Consider the following 19,613-nt stretch of genomic DNA (forward strand, 5'->3'; position numbering starts at 1 on the left):
GGTCAGGGAGCATTTGTAAAGGGAGAAACCGAGTTAATGTTTCAGGTCTGTGATCTTTCATCATCATCAACCTGAAACGTTAACTCTGTTTCTCTCACCGCAGGTACCCCCTGTCCTGCTGAGCATTTTCAGTGACTTCCAGCAGCCACAGTGTTGTGGTTTTGAACTCCATTGAAATCTGAATGAGCATCTTTACAAACATAAAGGAGTGAGGAGATGGGTAGAGTGCAGTGAAATAATTTGCTATGAGATGTAGAGTTTGATACTCACTTGCAGTATGATTATGGGGGAGAAATAAAGATTTGCATTTATATAGCGCCTTTCACAACCTTCGAACATCTCAAAGCACTTTACAGCCAATTAAGTACTTTTGAAGTGTAGTCACTGCTGTAATGTAGGAAGCCTGGGCAGTTTGCGCACAGCAAGGTGCCACAAATGGCACTGTGACAATGACCAGATCATCTGTTTTTAGTGATGTTGGTTGGTTGGAGAGGACACCAGGGAAAACTCTCCTTACTCTCTTTGAAACAGTGCCGTGGGATATTTTGCATCCACTGGAGAGGACAGAAGGGGTCTGTTTAAATACAGACTCGAGGTTGTATGGCCTACTCCTATTTCTTCACATCTTATCCAAAAGACAGCACCTCCAAAAGTGCAGCAGTCCCTCAGTACCGCACGGGAGTGTAGGGCTAGATTTTGTGCTAAAGTCTCAGGAGTGGAACTTGAACTTGTGACCATCTAAGAGGTGAGAGTGCTATCCACTGAGTCACGGCTGACACCACAGGAGGGGAAATCATTGTGTGAGACATAAATGCCACATTAGGTACATATTTGTCCATACATTTATATTACTTATCTCCTTTGCATTCTTTGCATGTGGTGTAATCAAAATGATACAGTGCAGTCTTCCTCACAGTAATGCCAGGAATTGAATCTGGTTTGTGAAGAGCTCAAAAGTCTAACTAAGTTTTTTCCACAAAATGATAGCTTTCAGTGCGACTTAATCTTACGTGCTACTCTATTTTGAAAATAGATCTTGATGCGCAGTGAGCAATAACCAATCTGCTAGAGCAGTTTTGTGCACCATCGTGCTCAGAGCTGGTTCTTGAACAGTGAGCGGCACTGGAAGGGTAAAGCAGCTCCTGCAATTCCCATTGCTGTTGGCCTGATCTCTGCATCATGGTGCAAGAAACCGTGCCAAGTTAGAGACCTCCACTCCTGATAATTCAGGCCTTTTCTCCCCTTTTAAAATAAAAATTCACGTTATCCAGTAATGTGAACGAGCCAACATGATTAAAATGGTGGAGTAGATCTTGGCCGTGCGATCTTGTTAGAATGGATGATAGTGAGTCAGCTGCCCATTACACATCTCTCCAGGTTTTATCTCCACTAACTTCAAAAATCAGGAGGTGTTTTACACTATCACACAAAATGCTGACCGTCCCCAATAAGTTAAATTATCCAGTGATTGGGATTAACCAACAAGAAATTAAGAGGAGTAGACTGTATCAGACAAAAAAATGGGCCCTATTTTTCTGCTGAAGTCTTTGCAAAGTACGCACTGTAACATACCACCTGGTGCTTACCTCCCACCTTTCCGGTACCTCATGTGCACATACAGTTGCTAATAGATTTTTGCAGCGTTAATTCTGATCACTAATTGATTGTGACCTGCACTGAGTGAGGTACCGGGGTCTGTCTGTGTGGCCAATTTGGATCTAATTTGTAGCCCCCACTCCATCTTGTTTTTTTTCATTTCAGGGCAATGGAGACATATTGCCAGTTAAAAACAAGCGGCAGCAGCTGGAGAAGATCATGTACACACTGGTGTCAGTGCCGCATGGAAATGACATTGCATCGCTCTTTGAACTTGACACCACCACTCTTCAGAGAGCTGACTCCTTGGTCCCCAGGTAACTGCTGCCCTGGGACAACAGTTGAATTTGAGTGTGATTGATTTATGTCGATTATTTGCACCGCTTATGAGGTGCATTCAGTGAAAGCCTCTTATGGTCATTTACATAGCTTCCCACCTACCCCACACCAAAGAGCAGCTCCTAGCTTCCGAGATTTACGTGAATAATGGGGTTGGTGCTGGTTTAAGCCCCAAAATTATGGCACAGCACAGTCCAGCATCACCTGACTGAAATTTGCAGAGCTTGTTAGTATTTTTCTTATTTTAATCTCTACAAAGTGTCTTACTTTTGCATCTGTGTAGGTATATATAGACTATGGCAGATGAATAGTGTAAATGCTGAGAGACACCATGGGCTGAATTTTACGTGCATCGGCGATGGCCGGAAAAAAACCGGCAGAACGCCCATGTGGGCCGCAAGTCTCGGAGCTGCCTCACTCGCCCGTGTGGTGGCTCATTTAAATAGCTGTGGAGGGCCAGCAGTACTGTACCTTCAGCACTACTGATTGTTCTTCTGTGCCCCTCTCCCACCCCCCCCCCCAAAAAAAACACTTACCTTTACAATCTGATCTTCCTCACAACGCCCCCCCCCCACCAAATTGCACAAACTTTCAACTCTAACCCTTCCCACCCGCTACACCCATGACATTAATTTGACCCCATTTCCCCACGCTCCTGCACTAATAGACTTACCTCCTCCCCCCTCCCCATCAGTGTTGCGCCTCACGTCCCCGTGCGGGAGTGCCGGCCACCGTGCCGAAGATTGCCGCAGGGCATCAGGTGCCGACATGAGTTTCATTCGTTCATTCATTTTAATTTATTTAAATATTCAAATTGGGATCCCGTCGTCGAGTGGTGGTGTGGGCGGCGCCATGAGGCCTTGCCGCCGCAGGTAAAATCAGGCCAGGCCCTCCTGGCATCAGTGTGTGTGGTGGCCCTCTCCTGGAGTCATCTTCAGGCCCCTCCCGACACCTCAGTGAGAACAAAATCCAGCCCTATTAATGAATAGTGCAAAAGCAATAGTGCAAGTGTTGAGGTCAGGAACGAGTTACCATTGTGATATGTTTGGTTCTGTATGCTGCCACCATATTGAGTCTAGCCAGAGAGGTTCTTAGACTGTAATATTTACACATTAATCTTTATTTCATTAAACACTGGCCTGTGTGACTCCTTCAAAAGCCACGCTGTATCTGTTCTCGAGTCTTTCCCACATGATCCCTTACATCATCGTGGTGTGCGGTATTCTTTACATTCCCTCAAGATCAACCCTTTCAGACCCTTACACTACAACCATAGCACCACCAACACACCCTGCAGTCAGTAGGGGCTGAGGATTCGGTTCAGAAATGTTTTGCTGCTTGCTTTGGTAACCATTCCTTGGGCTGACTTTTATTTAGTAATATTTAAGGCTGATTTGCTGACAACACCACCACTAGGTGGCGCTGCAATGGCACATGCGCAAATGCAGCCTGTGCCACTAAAACGTCACAGTCTGCAACTTCAAGCAGCTGCCAGGATTAAAGATGACGCTGCTCAAATAATCACACGATGGCAACCTAAACACATGGCAGCACACAATGGCCGGAGGGTAGGGGAGGGAGCGGGCAGGGTAGGGGAGGGAGCGGGACGGGGAGGGGAGGGAGTAAGCGGGCTGGGGAGGGAGGGAGCAGGACGGGGAGGGGAGGGAGTGAGCGGGCCATGGAGGGGAGGGAGCGAGCTGGCGGGTGGGTGAGCCGGCAGTCAGGGGTGTGGCAAGCAGGCGGTGAGTGAGCGGTGGGGGGGGCAGCAATGAGCGAGCGGGCCGGGGGCTGTGAGCAAGGGGGCCAGGGGGTGAGCGAGCAGATGGGCGGCAGGGGTCGGGAGCAGGCTGCAGGGGGAAGGAGGAGAGCGCACCCGCCACCAGCAAGGTCTTCGGCTGCGTTCTCCCCACACCCGCTCCCCAGACCCCCTCTCCCCCACCCCTGTTCTCTCCAGCCCGGATCCCCCACCATCTGCCCGCATTGCGCGATGACGTCATCTGCGCATGCACCAACTAGTGCTGGCACTGTGGAACGCAGCGCATGCGTAGAGGCTGGGAACCCTGCGCATGTGCGCAGATTGGCACAGTCGGATGACGTAAGCTGCCGGCTGCGTTGTCAGTAATCACTTTGAATATTTAAATTTAACTTAAGTAACAAGTGCTTTGTTTCATACTAACTATTAATTATTTTCTTCAGGAACTCCTACGTTAGATTAAGACATCTCTGCACAAATACCTGGGTCACCAGCAGTAACGTCCCTATAGACACAGAAGAAGAACGACCAGTAATGCTGAAGGTACAGTACAGCTGAAAGCCCCACCTCTGCAACATTTGCTTTCGGCTTCTGGACACGATTGTTGCCTTGCTCAGTGGGTAACTCTCTCTTGCCTCTGAATCAGAAGATACTGGGTTCAAGTCCCACTCCAGAGACTTCAGCAAAAGATCTAGGCTGTTTCTGCATTGCTGAGAGTGTTCCACTATTAGTGGTACTGTCTTTCTGTGGAACATTAAACTGAGGCCCCCTCTGCCCTATCAGGTGGATGTAAAAGAACCAATGACACTATACGAAGAAGAGCAGGAAGTTCTCCCTGATGATCTGGTCAATATTTATCCCATCACCAACATCACTAAAAGATTATCTGGTCATTATCTTATTGCTGTTTTTGGCAGCTTGCTGTGTGCAAATTGGTGGCGGTGTTTCCTCCGTCGCATCTGTTTAGTTTAGTTTAGAGATACAGCACTGAAAAAGGCCCTTCGGCCCACCGAGTCTGTGCCAACCATCAACCACCCATTTATGCTAATCCTACACTAATTCCATATTCCTACCACATCCCCACCTGTCCCTATATTTCCCTACCACCTACCTATATTAGGGGCAATTGCTAATGGCCAATTTACCTATCAACCTGCAAGTCTTTGGCTTGTGGGAGGAAACAGGAGCACCCGGAGGAAACCCACGCAGACACAGGGAGAACTTGCAAACTCCACACAGGCAGTACCCAGAATTGAACCCGGGTCGCTGGAGCTGTGAGGCTGCGGTGCTAACCACTGCGCATCTGTTCTGATGATGCAACCGCTATACCAGTCCTTCTGGTACGCTTTCCTTTTTCTTCAACCAAGGATTTCTCTCCCACTATAGTTGACAGAGCCCTCGACTGCATTTGGCCCATTTCCTGCTCCCACCCCTTCCTTTCCCTCCCAGAACCATGATTGGGTACCTCATATCCTCACCGTCCACCCCACCAACCTTCACATTCAACAGATCATCCTCTGCCATTTCCGTCACCTTCAGCGTGATGCCACCACCAAACATATCTTCCCCTCCCCTCCCCTTTCAGCATTGTGAAGGGGCCGTTCCCTCTGCAACACCCTAGTCCACTCCTCAATCACCCCCAACACTCCCTTTCCTTCCCACAGCACCTTTCTATTGCAAGGACAGGAGATCCAACACCTGCCCTTTTACCTCCTCTCTCCTCAGTATCCAAGGTTCCAAACACCCCTTCCAGGTGAAACAGCAGTATACATGTACTTCATTCAATTTAGGATACTGTTTTCGCTGCTCACAATGTGGTCTGCTCTACACTGGGGAGACCAAATGCAGACTGGGTAACTGCTTTGCAGAACACCTCCGTCAGTCTGCAAGTGTGATGCCACGCTTCTGGTCACCTGTCATTTTAATTCTCCACCTTGCCCTCACTCTGGTCTCTCTGTTCTCAACCTCCTGCAGTGTTCCAATGAAGCTCAATGCAAGCTCAAGGAACAGCACCTCATCTTTCAACTAGACATTTTACAGCTTTCCAAACTCAACATTCAGTTTAACAATTTCAGATCACAATCTCTGCTCTTATTTTGTTACCTTTTTCTTTGCTGATTTCGGTTTTACTCTTTTTTTGTTTGCTATCGGCCAACATCTATTCAGGATCTTGCCATTCACACCTCCTCTAGGTATATATTTTGTTTCTTCACTTGTCCCATTACCACTCCCTTTGGCCCTGCACCACCAACTCTTTTGCCCTTTAACCTCTCCTGTCTTCGATCCTGTCACAGACCTTCCCTTTTGTTCTTTTTCCCACCCTCCCTCCTTTCACTTGCTTAAAACCTATTACATTTCTAACTTCTCCCAGTTCTGATGAAAGGTCATTGATCCGAAATGCTAACTCTGTTTCTCTCTCAACAGATCCTGTTGGGCCTGCATTCTTTTTGTTTAAACTCTGAATGACTTGTCCAGTAACATAACCGTTACACTACCATAACACCATTGAAGAACTATAATGTTCCAGCGCTTTCACGTAACTTTTTCATATCGGTTGTAGCTGTGAAGTTGTTCACATATTGTCGATTGACCGTTGTCTCATCGTTATTAGATTGGAACATGTCCAACCAAAGAAGATAAGGAAGCATTCGCGATCGTCTCAGTGCCTCTATCAGAAGTCCGGGATTTAGACTTTGCCAATGATGCCAGTAAGGTGCTTTTCGCGACGGTCCAGAGGTTCGAAGATGGCACCTTAACTCAGAATGAAAGAAGGTTGGTGCATTCACACTGAAAATGCGTGCTATTCTTAGAATTTACAGCACACAGTGTTCAACTCAACAGGTCCATACTAATATTTATACTCCACGTGAGTCTCCTTTCACCCTATTTTATCTCTTCCTATCTAAACAACACAACAACAACTTGTATTTATATAGTGCCTTTAATAAAAAAAACCTCCCAAAGCACTTCAGGGAGACATGAAAAGCAAAATAATGAAACTGTATTCCTTTCTCCCTCATTTACTTATCTAGCTTCACCTTAAATAAATCCACATTATTTACCTCAAATACTCCCTGAGGTAGCATGTTCCACATTCTTACCATTCGCTGCTAACAAAGTCTCTCCTGAATTCCTGATTGGATTTGGTAGTGATTGTCTTATATTTATGGCCCCTAGTTTTGGTCTCCCCACAAATGGAAACATCTTCTCTGCATCTACCCTGTTGAACCCTTTCATAAACTTAAAGACTTTGGAGTTAAGATAAAGTGATTTGATTTTATAAACTACAAAATAAAAGATCATTTCACTGGCACGTTGTTCCAGGATTCTTCCAACTCACCCAGCATCATTTGTGAATTAATTTGTTTTCAATTAACTTTTACCTCTCCCAGGGGATTATGTGGTTGGTGGGTGGGAGAAGATGGATTGAGATTACCATGATAGTGTAGGATAGGCTTAATGGACCACCTAGTCTTCCACCATGTTGGTAAATGACCCAATGTTCTTTTTTGTGTTAAGTTATTAGATTGCTGATACTTGTGTTCTCATTAATCTGTTCACTGGGCTTTGAGGGAGCAAGGGTGGCTTCTGCAGGGTGAGGGAGAGTGGGGAAATGAGTACGGGCCAATCCGCTCAAAGGAAAATGATGGAGCAAATAAGAGGATATATTTGTAGCAGTTGATCTTCTACTCCATTCCAACAGATAAAATGATAAAAGATGGTCTCTTTCCTTTCATTGCCTCTTCTCTGTCTCATCTGCTGGCCTTTTTTGCTTTTCTTCTACTCATTCTGCCTCTTTTTTTACACTCTGTCTCCCTCTATCTATTTGGGCATTTCTTACACTTTTACTTTCACCCTTGTGTCTCTTTGCATCTATTTTTTTCCTCACTTTGTTTTTCTTTCTGTCGCTCCGTAGCTGTGTTTTCCTTTACTAAAGGAAGCATATGGATTCTACTCCAATATATTTCATTTAGATCTGTCTTAGCTGAAGGTATATTGATAAAGGTGGCACCTTGACTAAGCAATTCTGAAGTGATTTATGACCTTAACCGCTTACAGGAGCCAAACCAAACCGGGAGCACTTCTCCGCTAATCTCTCTCACCTTACTTTGGCCCAGACAGATCTCTCAGACACTTGTTTGGGTCTGAAGAACTGGCCTAACTCCCCCGCAAAGAAAGAAATCAGCAGAGAATATTACCATCTTTCCAATAGCCAATATTTTATAAGCATCAGCTAAGTCATAAATATCCCAGAAATTATAAGGGTCCGGGATTCTCTCGTCAATAATGTACCTCCCCACTTAAGGAGTGTACAGAGAGGGGTTCTTGCAATTGTATACAGATTACTACATGAGACGATTTACTAACTTATTTAGACATTGATTAAAGAATTCAACATGCAAAACAATTTAAGTGGTTAAGTATCTCACATTAAAGATTACTGAAAGATGGAAAACATTATCTTATTTCTCAAATAGAGGCCAAAAAATTCAACTTCAACAATGTTACAGCAGAATATCTTAGAATATCCATCAAAATTCAAAGTAAACTGTTACCTTAAATTCCCCGAGTCAGCCTCCTGCCTAGCAAGATAAACCCCCTCAATTAAGAGTAGAATGATCTTGTCATGCAGTTAGCTTCCTTTATCATGAGGTGAGAATGTATTAATTAGATACGAGTTCTACCTAATTATCTATATTCTTTCCTAATTATTCCTATTATCCCTGTATTTCGTCACTCCCACCTCTTGACCATAAAGGCGAATAGCAAGGGTAGGTAGTTTTAACGAAGAAATATCCAGAAGTTAAACATGCAACACAGTGTCACTACTTATTAAAAAGAATTACAAAAATACAAACAACTAAATCTACAATAATCAAAACACACATTCCAAGATGGATTGTGTAAATTTCTCAGAAATGAATCTTCTAGATTTATTACAAAACAAAGTTCAGAATAATATGTTAAGTGTCGTTGGTCTGAGGTTGTGAAATGTATCAAGGTAGGGTCTCAATGTTTGATGAAATGACTACATCTTGACATGTTGAACCAAATCATCGAACATCAATAATCAATACACTAAACCATGCAATGAGATAGAGAAGTCACGTGAAATGAGGTAGACACATCCTTGATGAGATGAACAATGAGGTTGTTCAGCGCTGGGCTGAGGTGCTATTTCCAGAGCTGAAGAAAAACCTGTAACAGCAAAGGACAGGAAAAGAAAAACCCTGCAAAACAACATAATTGCAAAAGAGAAAAATCACTTAAGAACGAGACTGAGGATAACAATCCTAATAACAGTGAACACTGGAACGAGGTACAAGAATAGACCAAAACTGCATCCAAATACTCCTGTGACAGTATCAGTAAGCCATTCAATGGTAGATTTTGCAGCAGAAGTTATTCCTGGCATTGCCTCCACAATCCTTTGACCAATAGCCTGAAGCCAATCTCGAGCATGCCAAATATTAGTCTATTAAACCTGTGCAGCAAGTGTTGTGCCCTTTCAATAGTTTCTTCAACTGAATAATTGGTATAAAGGTGAGAATCAGTTCTATGACCTGTAACTTGCTAAGAACAGTAGTAAGCTTACTAAGTTTAATAGGTGTATAAATACACAAGGGGTGTAGGAATTTCTAGATCTTGAGAACTTGTACCGCAGCCTCACAGCTCCAGCGACCCAGGTTCAATTCTGGTTACTGCCTGTGAGGAATTTGCAAGTTCTCCCTGTGACCGCGTGGGTTTTCGCTGTGCGCTCCGGTTTCCTCCCACAGCCAAAGACTTGCAGGTTGATAGGTAAATTGGCCGTTATAAATTGCCCCTAGGTGGTAGGGGAATATAAGGAAGATGGGGATGTGGTAGGAATATGGGATTAATGTAGGATTAGTATAAATGGGTGGTTGATGGTCCGCACAGACTTGGTGGACTATATTAGAAAGCATGACTGCAATAAATAACATCCTCAGAGGGTGTTATCATCCAGGTGCCAATGTTCAGACCGCAGTCGGAACACCTGGAGGCCATAACAACTGCAGAGGAGCCATTCCCTAAAGAGAAATGTTACCAATAATCCGGTCGAACAGGAGTAGAGGTAATGAGGCAATTTGATTTATCCGAACCAGTGCCGCAAGGGTTAAAATTTTCCCAGTTATGACAGATAAGGAATCCCTGATCCGTGCATTCCCTCGCCTGAATGAAATCATACATTGTGGAGGTAGAGTTGAGAGTGAAATTAAACCGCGACTGCGGACGGGTTATCCTATCATATAGATGCTGTACTATCACTAAGGCCTGGAATGATCCTGAAGAATCAATGAGGCTCAAATTAAGGATTTTCCACTGCTTATGATAAATCTCTGTTTATCAAAGGGACTGTAATTATCCCCTAATATAGCTCTGTCAGTAGGAAGGGAAGTAATATTATAAAGTAAGTCTAGCCAGGGCTTTTTCATCGAAGGTCATCTAAGAAAGAATCACTATACCATGACCAAGGGTCTTGATTAGACTGAGGTTTCAATAGGGACAGAAGAGTAGGTGTCATAAGATTATTAATTCTAATAGCCTCATCTGTGGAGAGAGGTTCTTTGTGGATAGTTTGAAGACCAGTGACAAAACGTGATTTCTGCAGTTTAATAAAGTCCCAATCTTTTAGAGGCTGTAATCTTGATCTCAGTTCCATTGATCTAAGGTAAGAACAGATTCCGCTAACAATAGAGAAGACCGTTGGAGCAATTGAGTGTTCATTAACATAGAACTAATTTGATGAAATCTGCAAAAGATTGATTCCAAGGTACTACCGCTTTATAAAGATCAGATTAATATATGGGGAGAGATGTGTTGTCAAACGCCTCTCCAGAGGACACGTTCGTAAAGAAGTAAAGTTCAGTAGCTGCAGCTCGATCTTGAATCGATAAGGCCCTGTTCGTATAAACTAATATGTGCTTTAGTTTATTCTTAATCTCATTCCAGCCAATGTCCTTACATCAGGAATAAGGTGAATAAACTTTAATATCAAAATTCTGATGTGTCCTGGTTTGATTATAGCAGGTGTATGTTCTGTCAGAGGATAACTTGACGATACAAAGAAGAGCCCTTCCACCATGTTTTCCTCTGTGCCATCGCACTCTTCCAATGTTATAGTGAATGGGACCATTACTCCTACTCCAAATGCCACTAGGGTTACATGCAGAAAAATGTTTGATCTGTGCATTTCTGCAGGAAATCGCATAGTGTGAGGTATTCAAGTAGTAAGACACTTCTGGCATGTCACGTGCACAGCCTGCATCCGGAAGACCTTTAACAAAGAATTTGCCAGTACCTTTCAGATGCCAATCTCGAGGGAGTCAAGATGCAGCGTGACGATACTTGTTTTCTGACAAGTTGGAATGCTTCCTTCTGTAATCATCAGCATGCCTTCAATCAATCTCAGTCATTCTGTCATATGTCCATAAATTCTTAAAAGATTCAGAGTAAAATTTTGAGGAGCAAAAAATTGCCGAATTATGAGGGAAGCCGCCATCAACAGGGAGCAAAACCATAGGTTTATCGTGGTGCCAAAGACGAACTGATGAGCTTAATTTGGGGACATGGGGAAGTGGAAACAAACACACCTGTTTCTTGGGGTCACTCACAATGATTCCACATTGTGCCCTTATTGGAATATGTTGTGTAAGCGCAGATATCGGACTGAAGGGAGAATCAGTGGATGCGAAATCTGATGCAGGATGCTTTCCGACCCCATCAGTGTGAGGATAAATCTTCTGTTTACCCCATTCAATAAAGTAGCAATGTCCCACATGTTCAAAGCATTGCTCATTGCGTGTTTTCTTTTCACCTGGCTCCCAGATTACACCTGAATAGCCGGATTTTCATCTCTAAGGTTGCGCACGGTAGTATTAAGTTGTGTAACCAGTTCATTCTCTTCTCAAACCAACTTAATTTCAAGAGTCTTGGCCAAAATTGTGGTGTCAAACTTGACTTGTGTAGGCTGATATATGGAGCCATGTGATAACACAAGTGATTGAGGCTGAGATATAAAAATAATACAAAAAGGAAGCAGTACCTTAGGCATCATAGATGTGTTAATAGAGATGGTGAGAGAATGATTTCTTCGAAGAACGAGCGTAGAAGCCGCAGTAGGATTTTTACTACTGTGGTTGATAGGAAGGTCTGAAAACAAATCTTCTGTAAGTTGAGTGTGGGTATGAGCACCATATTTAATAATAGTCCACAGAATAGTAACTAATGTAACAAGCAAAAGAATAATCAAGGCTGAAGTAAAACAATAGTACCTCAACCCTTTCCTTATGCAAGAGCAAGTTTCATTACTGAGAGACTTCGGTGCTTTGATCCTTGCAGTTTCGCCACCTTCCTTCATTGTGGCGTGACTATCGCTAGTTGCGTTGTGTGGTTTTCTGTGAAACCAAACTTTGAGGAATCTCAAAGTCCTGGTATGGAGGGGGAGCAGTTGTTGATGCAGTTGGTCGTAGTTTGATTAACACCGTTAATCATCGCTGGGTCCTGAAAGACAGTGTATGACTGTACCTTGTACTGTTCATCCATTCCTGTACCCTTCAGGACACCTCTTCAGGTTGTCTACAGAGACAACTTTAAGAGATTGCTTGCCATTCGGCTGGTTAGCGAATATTTTGACTGCCTTTTCATTAGTACTGTATTTGAACAGGTTTCTTCCACTTAGGTCTCAAACCAGCTTTTTGTTCAAACTTCCTCTCCTGAACCCACTACCCTGTTACAAGTTGCCATGCTTTGTTAGTCTTTTTTTGTCTATTCGTCCCCCTCATCCTCTGATCATTTTATGAATTTGATCTGTTATCACTTGTTTCAAAACTAATTGTTGCTGTCAGGTCAAGGAATCAGAAAGCGTAGAGGCAATAAATGATCCGTGTAAGTGGTGTATGCATATCAACATCTGACATTAAATAATATTGTGTTCTGAAACACTGTCCCTGTGGATGCATTATTTAGCGATAGCTGCCCATCCGGAATGATGGCGGTCCACTTATTCCCCCTGATTCTCAACAGTTTGGTCAATCACTTGTTTACTTCCTGGTTTTTACATTGCACCAGTCCCGCCGATTGCAGATGTCTTGGTGTGCTGTGCTCTCACCCAATCCTGCTATGTTCCCAATAGTTTTTGAAGACCTTGGAAACAAAGTCTCCGCCTTGATGGGTGTGTATGATTTTGGGTGCACCAGCTACAGTAATGATGTCAGTAGTAGCATTGACGAGTGTGTTTTACGAGAACAGTTTTTGTGGGGACCAGCCAGCAGAAGGAAGTGCATCCATCAACACAAATGAGAACATGTTTATATCCCTGTGGTGGGGAAAGTGGCTCAATGAAATCAATGAATAATTTCTGCGTTGATTGATTAGGCTTTACAGGGGCTAATGGTGGTGCTTTAATAAGTGATAATTTGTTTGTTAAATTACATAGCTCACAATTTGCCACGTATATTTTACAGGCTTTAAGCATGCCTGGCCACCAATATAAAGGAGTCAATTTGCAGAATGTTGGTCGGGCACCACTATGTGCCTGATCTATACCCTCGTGAGCTTTTTTTACAAGCTGTTCTTGTATGTGACTCGAGGGTACTTCTCAGACACCCTTGGGCAACTTAACCAGTACAATACCCGTCGGGGTCTCCGAATAGAAGCACTTTGATGGATATTCGTTTGGTTTCTCATTTGTCGGGTCTAATAACTGAATCAGTTCCTCATCCTGATTAGCTGCCCGTTCTCCCCTCGTGATCAAACTAACTGTGGCAGGCCCCTCAGGAGGCGGTGCCATGCAGTCTGAATATTTTGCCTGCTCATCTGCAAGATCGTTGCCCTTCGAGTGTACTGGATCAGTGGTTTGCCCGGGTACATGAATTACCTGACAATTAAGTTTTTCCCTTCGTAATTGGAGAATGTCCTCCCACAGCGATTTATGCTTTATGGATTTACCTTTATGATTGGTAAAGCCCGTCTGCTCCCAGTGCACTAGGTACTCGTATCCCTGTGAACAATAGTCACTATCTGTAGAGATTAATGTGGGCTTAATAGTGTCAGCCTTTTCTAAAGCATACCGTAATGCTGCAGCTTCAGCATACAGTGCTGTCCATTGGCCAAGGGGTATGGATAGTAATTCCTCTGGATAGAAAGAATAAGAATCCTGAAAGGTCCCTATTTCCCCATCCCAGCCGAGTATTGTTGGGATATCCCTTTTTTAGTCATCATCGATGACCCAATACAGTAAATAACCTGATGATATTCTGTAGGTGGTTTCAGAGGTACTTGTTTATCCCCCTCCTTGGTATCATCATCTTCCATAGCAGGGAAGTGTTCTACGTTAGGAGTCTCATTCTTCCTTGGTCCCTTAGGTGGTCTATCAGAAGGCTTACAGTCCCGATGATCTCCCCCTTGTTTTGGATGCTGATCCTGTCGGGAGTCTTTCTGATCCCTTCTCTGGTCAGCTCTGAATCCTCCCATGGCCCCATGATAGTCATGGCCAGTGTAAAAGTCATCCCCATTGGGATCCCAGCGTCCCCTGCCATCTCTAAGAGGGGCAGTCCCATACCCATACCAATTCCACCGCTCCGGGGAGGTATGCCACTCGCGCTCCAGGCTTACCACACATGGCATATGTAAAGATTTACATTGCCCAGGGGTGTCATTTGAGACTGCAGGAGCTGTCCCACATGCGCAGCAAGCTCAGCTGCTCCATCATTAGCGTAAAACTGAACAAGTTCCTGGCTGCATTGAAGATAATGTAGCAGGAGTTGTCTGTAATCCTCTCGCAGATTTTGATCATGAACCTCATTATGAGGGAGCCACCTCAGTCGAAACCCGTGGCCGCCAGGTACGTAGGGAAACCCAGGACCTACTATTCTACCATGGATACCCCCGCCCTGTTGCGCACCAGTCATCAGGTCACCAAATGGTGTGGCTGTGCACTTTATCATTAAGGAATTTTGTGGGTCTGGGGTATCAGTCTGATTATCCCACAGGATACATTCTATTCCATCTTCTTGGGGGTCAGCCACAATAGTACCATGGGCTCTAATTGTCACAAAGACAACTACCTGATCTGCAGGAGGTAGTGGAATAGCATTACGTATTCTATTGAAACAAGTTGATGAATCACCCAAAGGAAAGGTTAAGGCAATTCCATTAACGTGTGCCATTATGTCAGGATTTAAAGTGAACTTTAAAGGAAATTTTCAAATCTCAAAATGAAATTGAGGGAGTCCTGATTTAAGATCCACAAAGCATGATTAAGAGTTTGCTGCCTCTGGATACTTAAATCTGGGTCTTCCTTCGATACATGTAAAAAAAAATTAACATTTCTGACACATAGATAAGTACAGGATTCTGTATCAACAGAACCACGACTTGGCGCCAATTGAAGTGATTTATGACCTTAACCTCTTACAGGAGCTAAACACAATCAGGAGGACTTCTCTGCTAATCTCTCTCACCTAACTTTAAACTAGACAGATCTCACAGACACAGACACTGGCCTAACTCTCCCTCAAAGAAAGAAATCAGCAGAGAATATTACCGTCTTTCCAATAGCCTATTTTTTAATAAGCATCAGCTAGGTCATAAATATCCCAGAAATTATAAGGATCCAGGATTCTCTCTTCAATAATAATGTACCTTCCCACTTAAGAAGTGTACAGAGAGGGGTTCTGCAGTTGCAGTTGTATGCAGAATCTGCATGAGACAATTTACTAACTTATTTACAAATTTGTTAAAGAACCGAACGTGCAATATACTTTCAGCGGTTAAGTATATCACAACATTAAAGAACTAAAAGATGGAAAACATAATCTTATTTCTAAAATAGAATCCAAAAAATTCAACCTCAACAATGTTACAGCAGAATATCTTAGAATATCCATCAAAATTCAAAGTAAACTGTTTACCTTAAATTCCCCGAGTAAGCCCCCTGCTTAACAAGATAAAGCCCCCTTGTTTAAGAGTAGAGTTATCTTATCATGCAGTCAGCCTCCTATACCACGAGGTAAGAAGCATTGTTGAGGAATTCGATACTTCCAATTTTTCAACTTTAAAATTCTTATGTTTATATTGTTTCTAATCCAATTAGGTCATTCCTTGCAAATGTGGGTGTCACCTCTCTGTGAATGTTCCTCCCCTTTTCATTATCCTTAATTATTATTATTAATTATTTAATTGTTGAGAATTCCCTTATCATGAAGTTGTGAGTTTTTATCTGGTCAAAAAGTTTCTAGTGCTTTATAGTAACACTATGACTTTGGTTTATTGGTTACTTATCTTCATAATTGTGTTTTATTCTTAAAAGCTTTTTTAGCAAAGATTATTTCGTAACTTGTCTTTTTTTTTCCATTTGGGTTAACTCAGGGTCACATAACATCTGTTTCTTCTAGGCAATGTTCCACATTGTGTTTGATGTAAATGGTTGTCTGGTACTGCCCTGTACCACCTTAAGACGACCTGTCTGTTATATATCATTATCAGCTCATTAGGATTATCCGTATTAGTGTGTGGCATGTGCGGCTTGTCTCAATTCCATTAGTTTTTCCTAGGTCTGTTTAGGCTAAAGGTGAACTCTTTTTCTTACACATTCCACATAGCAGAGATGATGGGATGGATTTTTACCTAAAATGGAATCATGAATTTCTAATCCTGCTTTTAAAAGGGGATCCAGGGAATCTTGAAAACTGACAATTTATTCAGCCTTTAATTGTATCAAATGGATCTTTATTCCAAAAGTGTAATGTATTAATTATATCTGAATTCTACCTAATTATCTATATTCTTTCCTAATTATTCCTATTTGACCTATATTTCATCACCATCTAATTCACATTCTTTATTGCCCCAGGGATTCCAACTATTAATCTGGTATAATTTATTTGAATAAATAAATACTGAATCAGTTGAGTGCGGCACTGACTCCCCACATTAGCTTCACAGAATTAGAGGTCTTGATTCTCATTCACCCATTCTTGGGTTGTGACTATTGTACTGCCTTTCATCTGAGAAATAAAGCTGATTTACATCCCTTACTAGCAATAAAGCCAGGTGTTATTTTTGTTCTTTTGAGCATCAATAAAAATTATATTCAGGGTAGTTTTTTTTTGTGTTTACAATTTATTAAATAAAACCTTTAGGCTGGAATTTTTCATTGGGCGGGAGGCGCCGTGCACCAGCTAAAAGGTTGGTGGCGAGCCCACCCACCACCTGAGCCTGGAGAACCAGACTGGGATTTTGCGCTCCCCAGGCCCTTAATTGGTCTTGGGCGGGACGTCTAACTCCTTGAGGCAGGAAGTCCCGCCTAATGGTGCTGCCAGTTACTCAGCGGGCTGGCAGCTCTGAGGACCCAGCAGTGCCACTGGGAGCGGTGGCCACTGCTGGGACTACACCCAGCCATCACAAGAATTTGAAGGACAGCCCTGGAAAGAAGGTAAGATTGTACCCGGTAGGGGCGGAAGCCCTTAAATGCCAGCTAATATGCCACTTAAGGGCCTTGATTGGCCTGGGGCAGTTGGACCATTTCTCGCCGCTGCTGCCCCGTGTAAAATTGCAGCGGGGGTTGTGGGGGGGGGCGGAGGTGGTGCTGGAAATAGCACCCCCCATCCCCCCCATGCTTCCCAATCAATTTTATGATGGCACCTCCCCCCACACTCCTGCTCATTTTGGGGGGAGGGTGTAAAATTCCGGCCTTAAATACTGAATTTTCGAGTTAATCTCAGGAGGTGAGAACAAAGGAGACCTTGAAAAGATGGAAAAGGGATTTGGTCCCCTTATTGCTGCTTTAAGCCTGGTATTTAACCCTTGAGGGGCTGATTGCATTCGCTGTTTCACACACTCCCACCTTTAGCAAGTGTCTTCTTGCAGGTTCAGTGCAGCCTGAAGAATTCACTAAATGAAACTGACCCTGCAAGATCTGATGGGGTCAATGTTTCCCTTTCCGGACAGGGAAGATCATCCCATCGGACAACCTGTTATGTTGCATTTCCTGCAGGCAATGACATTGTTTCTGGGTCTGAGGGTGTTGGCTGTGGGTTGGGTGTATATGTTGGGGGATAATATATTAGCATGGATAGAGGACTGGCTAACTAACAGAAAACAGAGAGTTGGGAGAAATGGGTAATTTTCAGGTTAATAACCAATGGAGTGCCACACGGATCCATGCTGAGGCCTCAACTATTTACAATCTATATTACTGACTTGGATGAAGAGACCGAGTGTATTGTAGCTAAATTTGCTGACGATACAAAGATAGGTAAGAAAGCAAGTTGTGAGGAGGACTGAGTTTGCAATGAGATATAGATAGGTTCAGTGCGTGAGCAAAGATTTGGCAGATAGAGTATAATATGGGGAAATGTGAGCTTATCCACTTTGGTAGGAAGAATACAAAAGCAAAATACTATTTAAATGGGGAGAGACTACAGAATGCTGTGGTGCAGAGGGATCTGGGTGTCCTCAATAATGAAACACAAAGTTAGCATGCAGGTACAGCAAATAATTAGGAAAGCAAATGGAATGTCGGCCTTTATTGCAAGGGGGATGGAGTATAAAAGTCGGGAGGCCTTGCTACAACTGTACAGGGCATTGGTGAGACCACACCTAGAGCACTGTGTACAGTTTTGATGCCCTTATTTAAGGAGGGATATACTTACATTGGAGGCAGTTCAGAGAAGTTTCACTAGGCTGATTCCTGGGATGAAGGGGTTGTCTTATGAGGAAAGGTTGAGGAGGTTGGGCCTTTACCCATTGGAGTTTAGAAGAATGACCGAGCTGGCCGAGTCATAAAGGACATAGCTGCTAGACTGGGGCCAGAATTTTAAGCTTGCTGGACGGGAGCCGTCCACCGACTGAAAAGTCGGTGGTGATCCCACCTCCACCGGGCCTAGGGAGCCAAACTAGATTTTACAGTCCCCAGGCCCTTAATTGGTCTTCGGGACTTCCACCTGATTGAGGCAGGAAGTCTCGCCTAATAGAGCTGCCAGCCAGTCAGCGGGCCGGCTGCTCTTAGTCCCAGGAGCACCACCGAGAGCGGTGGCCACTGCTGGGACTGCAACCAGCTTCAAGATGAAGAAGAAGGACGGCCCTGGAAAAGATGTGTTTTTGAGTCCTTGCCGTGGGTGATCGGTCGGGCCCCGGCGAGGCAAAGGGGGGGTTGATGCGGTGGGAGCATGTTGGGCATTGGGGACGGTCATTCGGGCAAAGGCTGCCCAATCAGGAGCTCTTGCGGGGGTGGGGGGGCGGTGGGTTGCGATGGGGAGCATAAAATTCCAGCCTGGGTCTGCGGCAGGTGGTGAGGGAGCCAACAAGAGGTCAAAACCTGCTTGACCTTGCCCTCACCAATCTGCCTGTCACAGATACATCTGTCCATGACACTATTGGTAGGAGTGATCACGTACAGTCCTTGTGAAGACAAAACCCAACTTCATAATAAGGACACCATCCATTGTGTTGTGTGGCACCACCGCCATGTTAAATGGGAAAGATTCAGTACAGATCAGCAGCTCAAAACTAGGCATCCATGAGTTGCTGTGGACCGTCAGTAGCAGCAGAGCTGTATTCAACCATGATCTGTAACCTCATGGCCCAACAGATCCCCCATCTACCAATACCATCAAGCCAGGCGATCAATCATGGCTCAATGAGGAGTGTAGGAGAGCATTCCAGGAGCAGCACCAGGCATATCTGGAAATGAGGTGTCAACCCGGTGAAGCAACAACACTGGACTATTTGCTTGCTAAACAACAGAAGCAGCGTGTGATAGACAGAGCTAAGTGATCCAACAACCAACGGCTCAGATCAAAGCTCTGCAGTCCTGCCACATCCTGTCATAAATGGTGGTGGACAATTAAATGGCTAACTGGAGGAGAAGGTTACACAAACATCCCCATCCTCCATGTTGGGG

The 19,613-nt window shown here is 43.9% G+C and overlaps 1 protein-coding gene across 2 annotated transcripts in view; it reads left to right on the forward strand.

The window, feature by feature from the left end:
- Positions 1-19,613, forward strand: part of itpr2 (inositol 1,4,5-trisphosphate receptor, type 2) — a 308,108-nt gene that overhangs the window by 111,691 nt on the left and 176,804 nt on the right. For both annotated transcript variants that reach the window (XM_068058832.1, XM_068058834.1), the window contains exons 11-13: positions 1,762-1,913; positions 4,132-4,231; positions 6,300-6,460. In XM_068058832.1, the coding sequence (XP_067914933.1) occupies positions 1,762-1,913; positions 4,132-4,231; positions 6,300-6,460 (413 nt within the window). The remainder of the gene's footprint in view (positions 1-1,761; positions 1,914-4,131; positions 4,232-6,299; positions 6,461-19,613) is intronic.

The sequence above is a fragment of the Heterodontus francisci genome, chromosome 27, assembly GCF_036365525.1.
Source record: "Heterodontus francisci isolate sHetFra1 chromosome 27, sHetFra1.hap1, whole genome shotgun sequence".
NCBI classification, from domain to species: Eukaryota; Metazoa; Chordata; class Chondrichthyes; order Heterodontiformes; family Heterodontidae; genus Heterodontus; species Heterodontus francisci.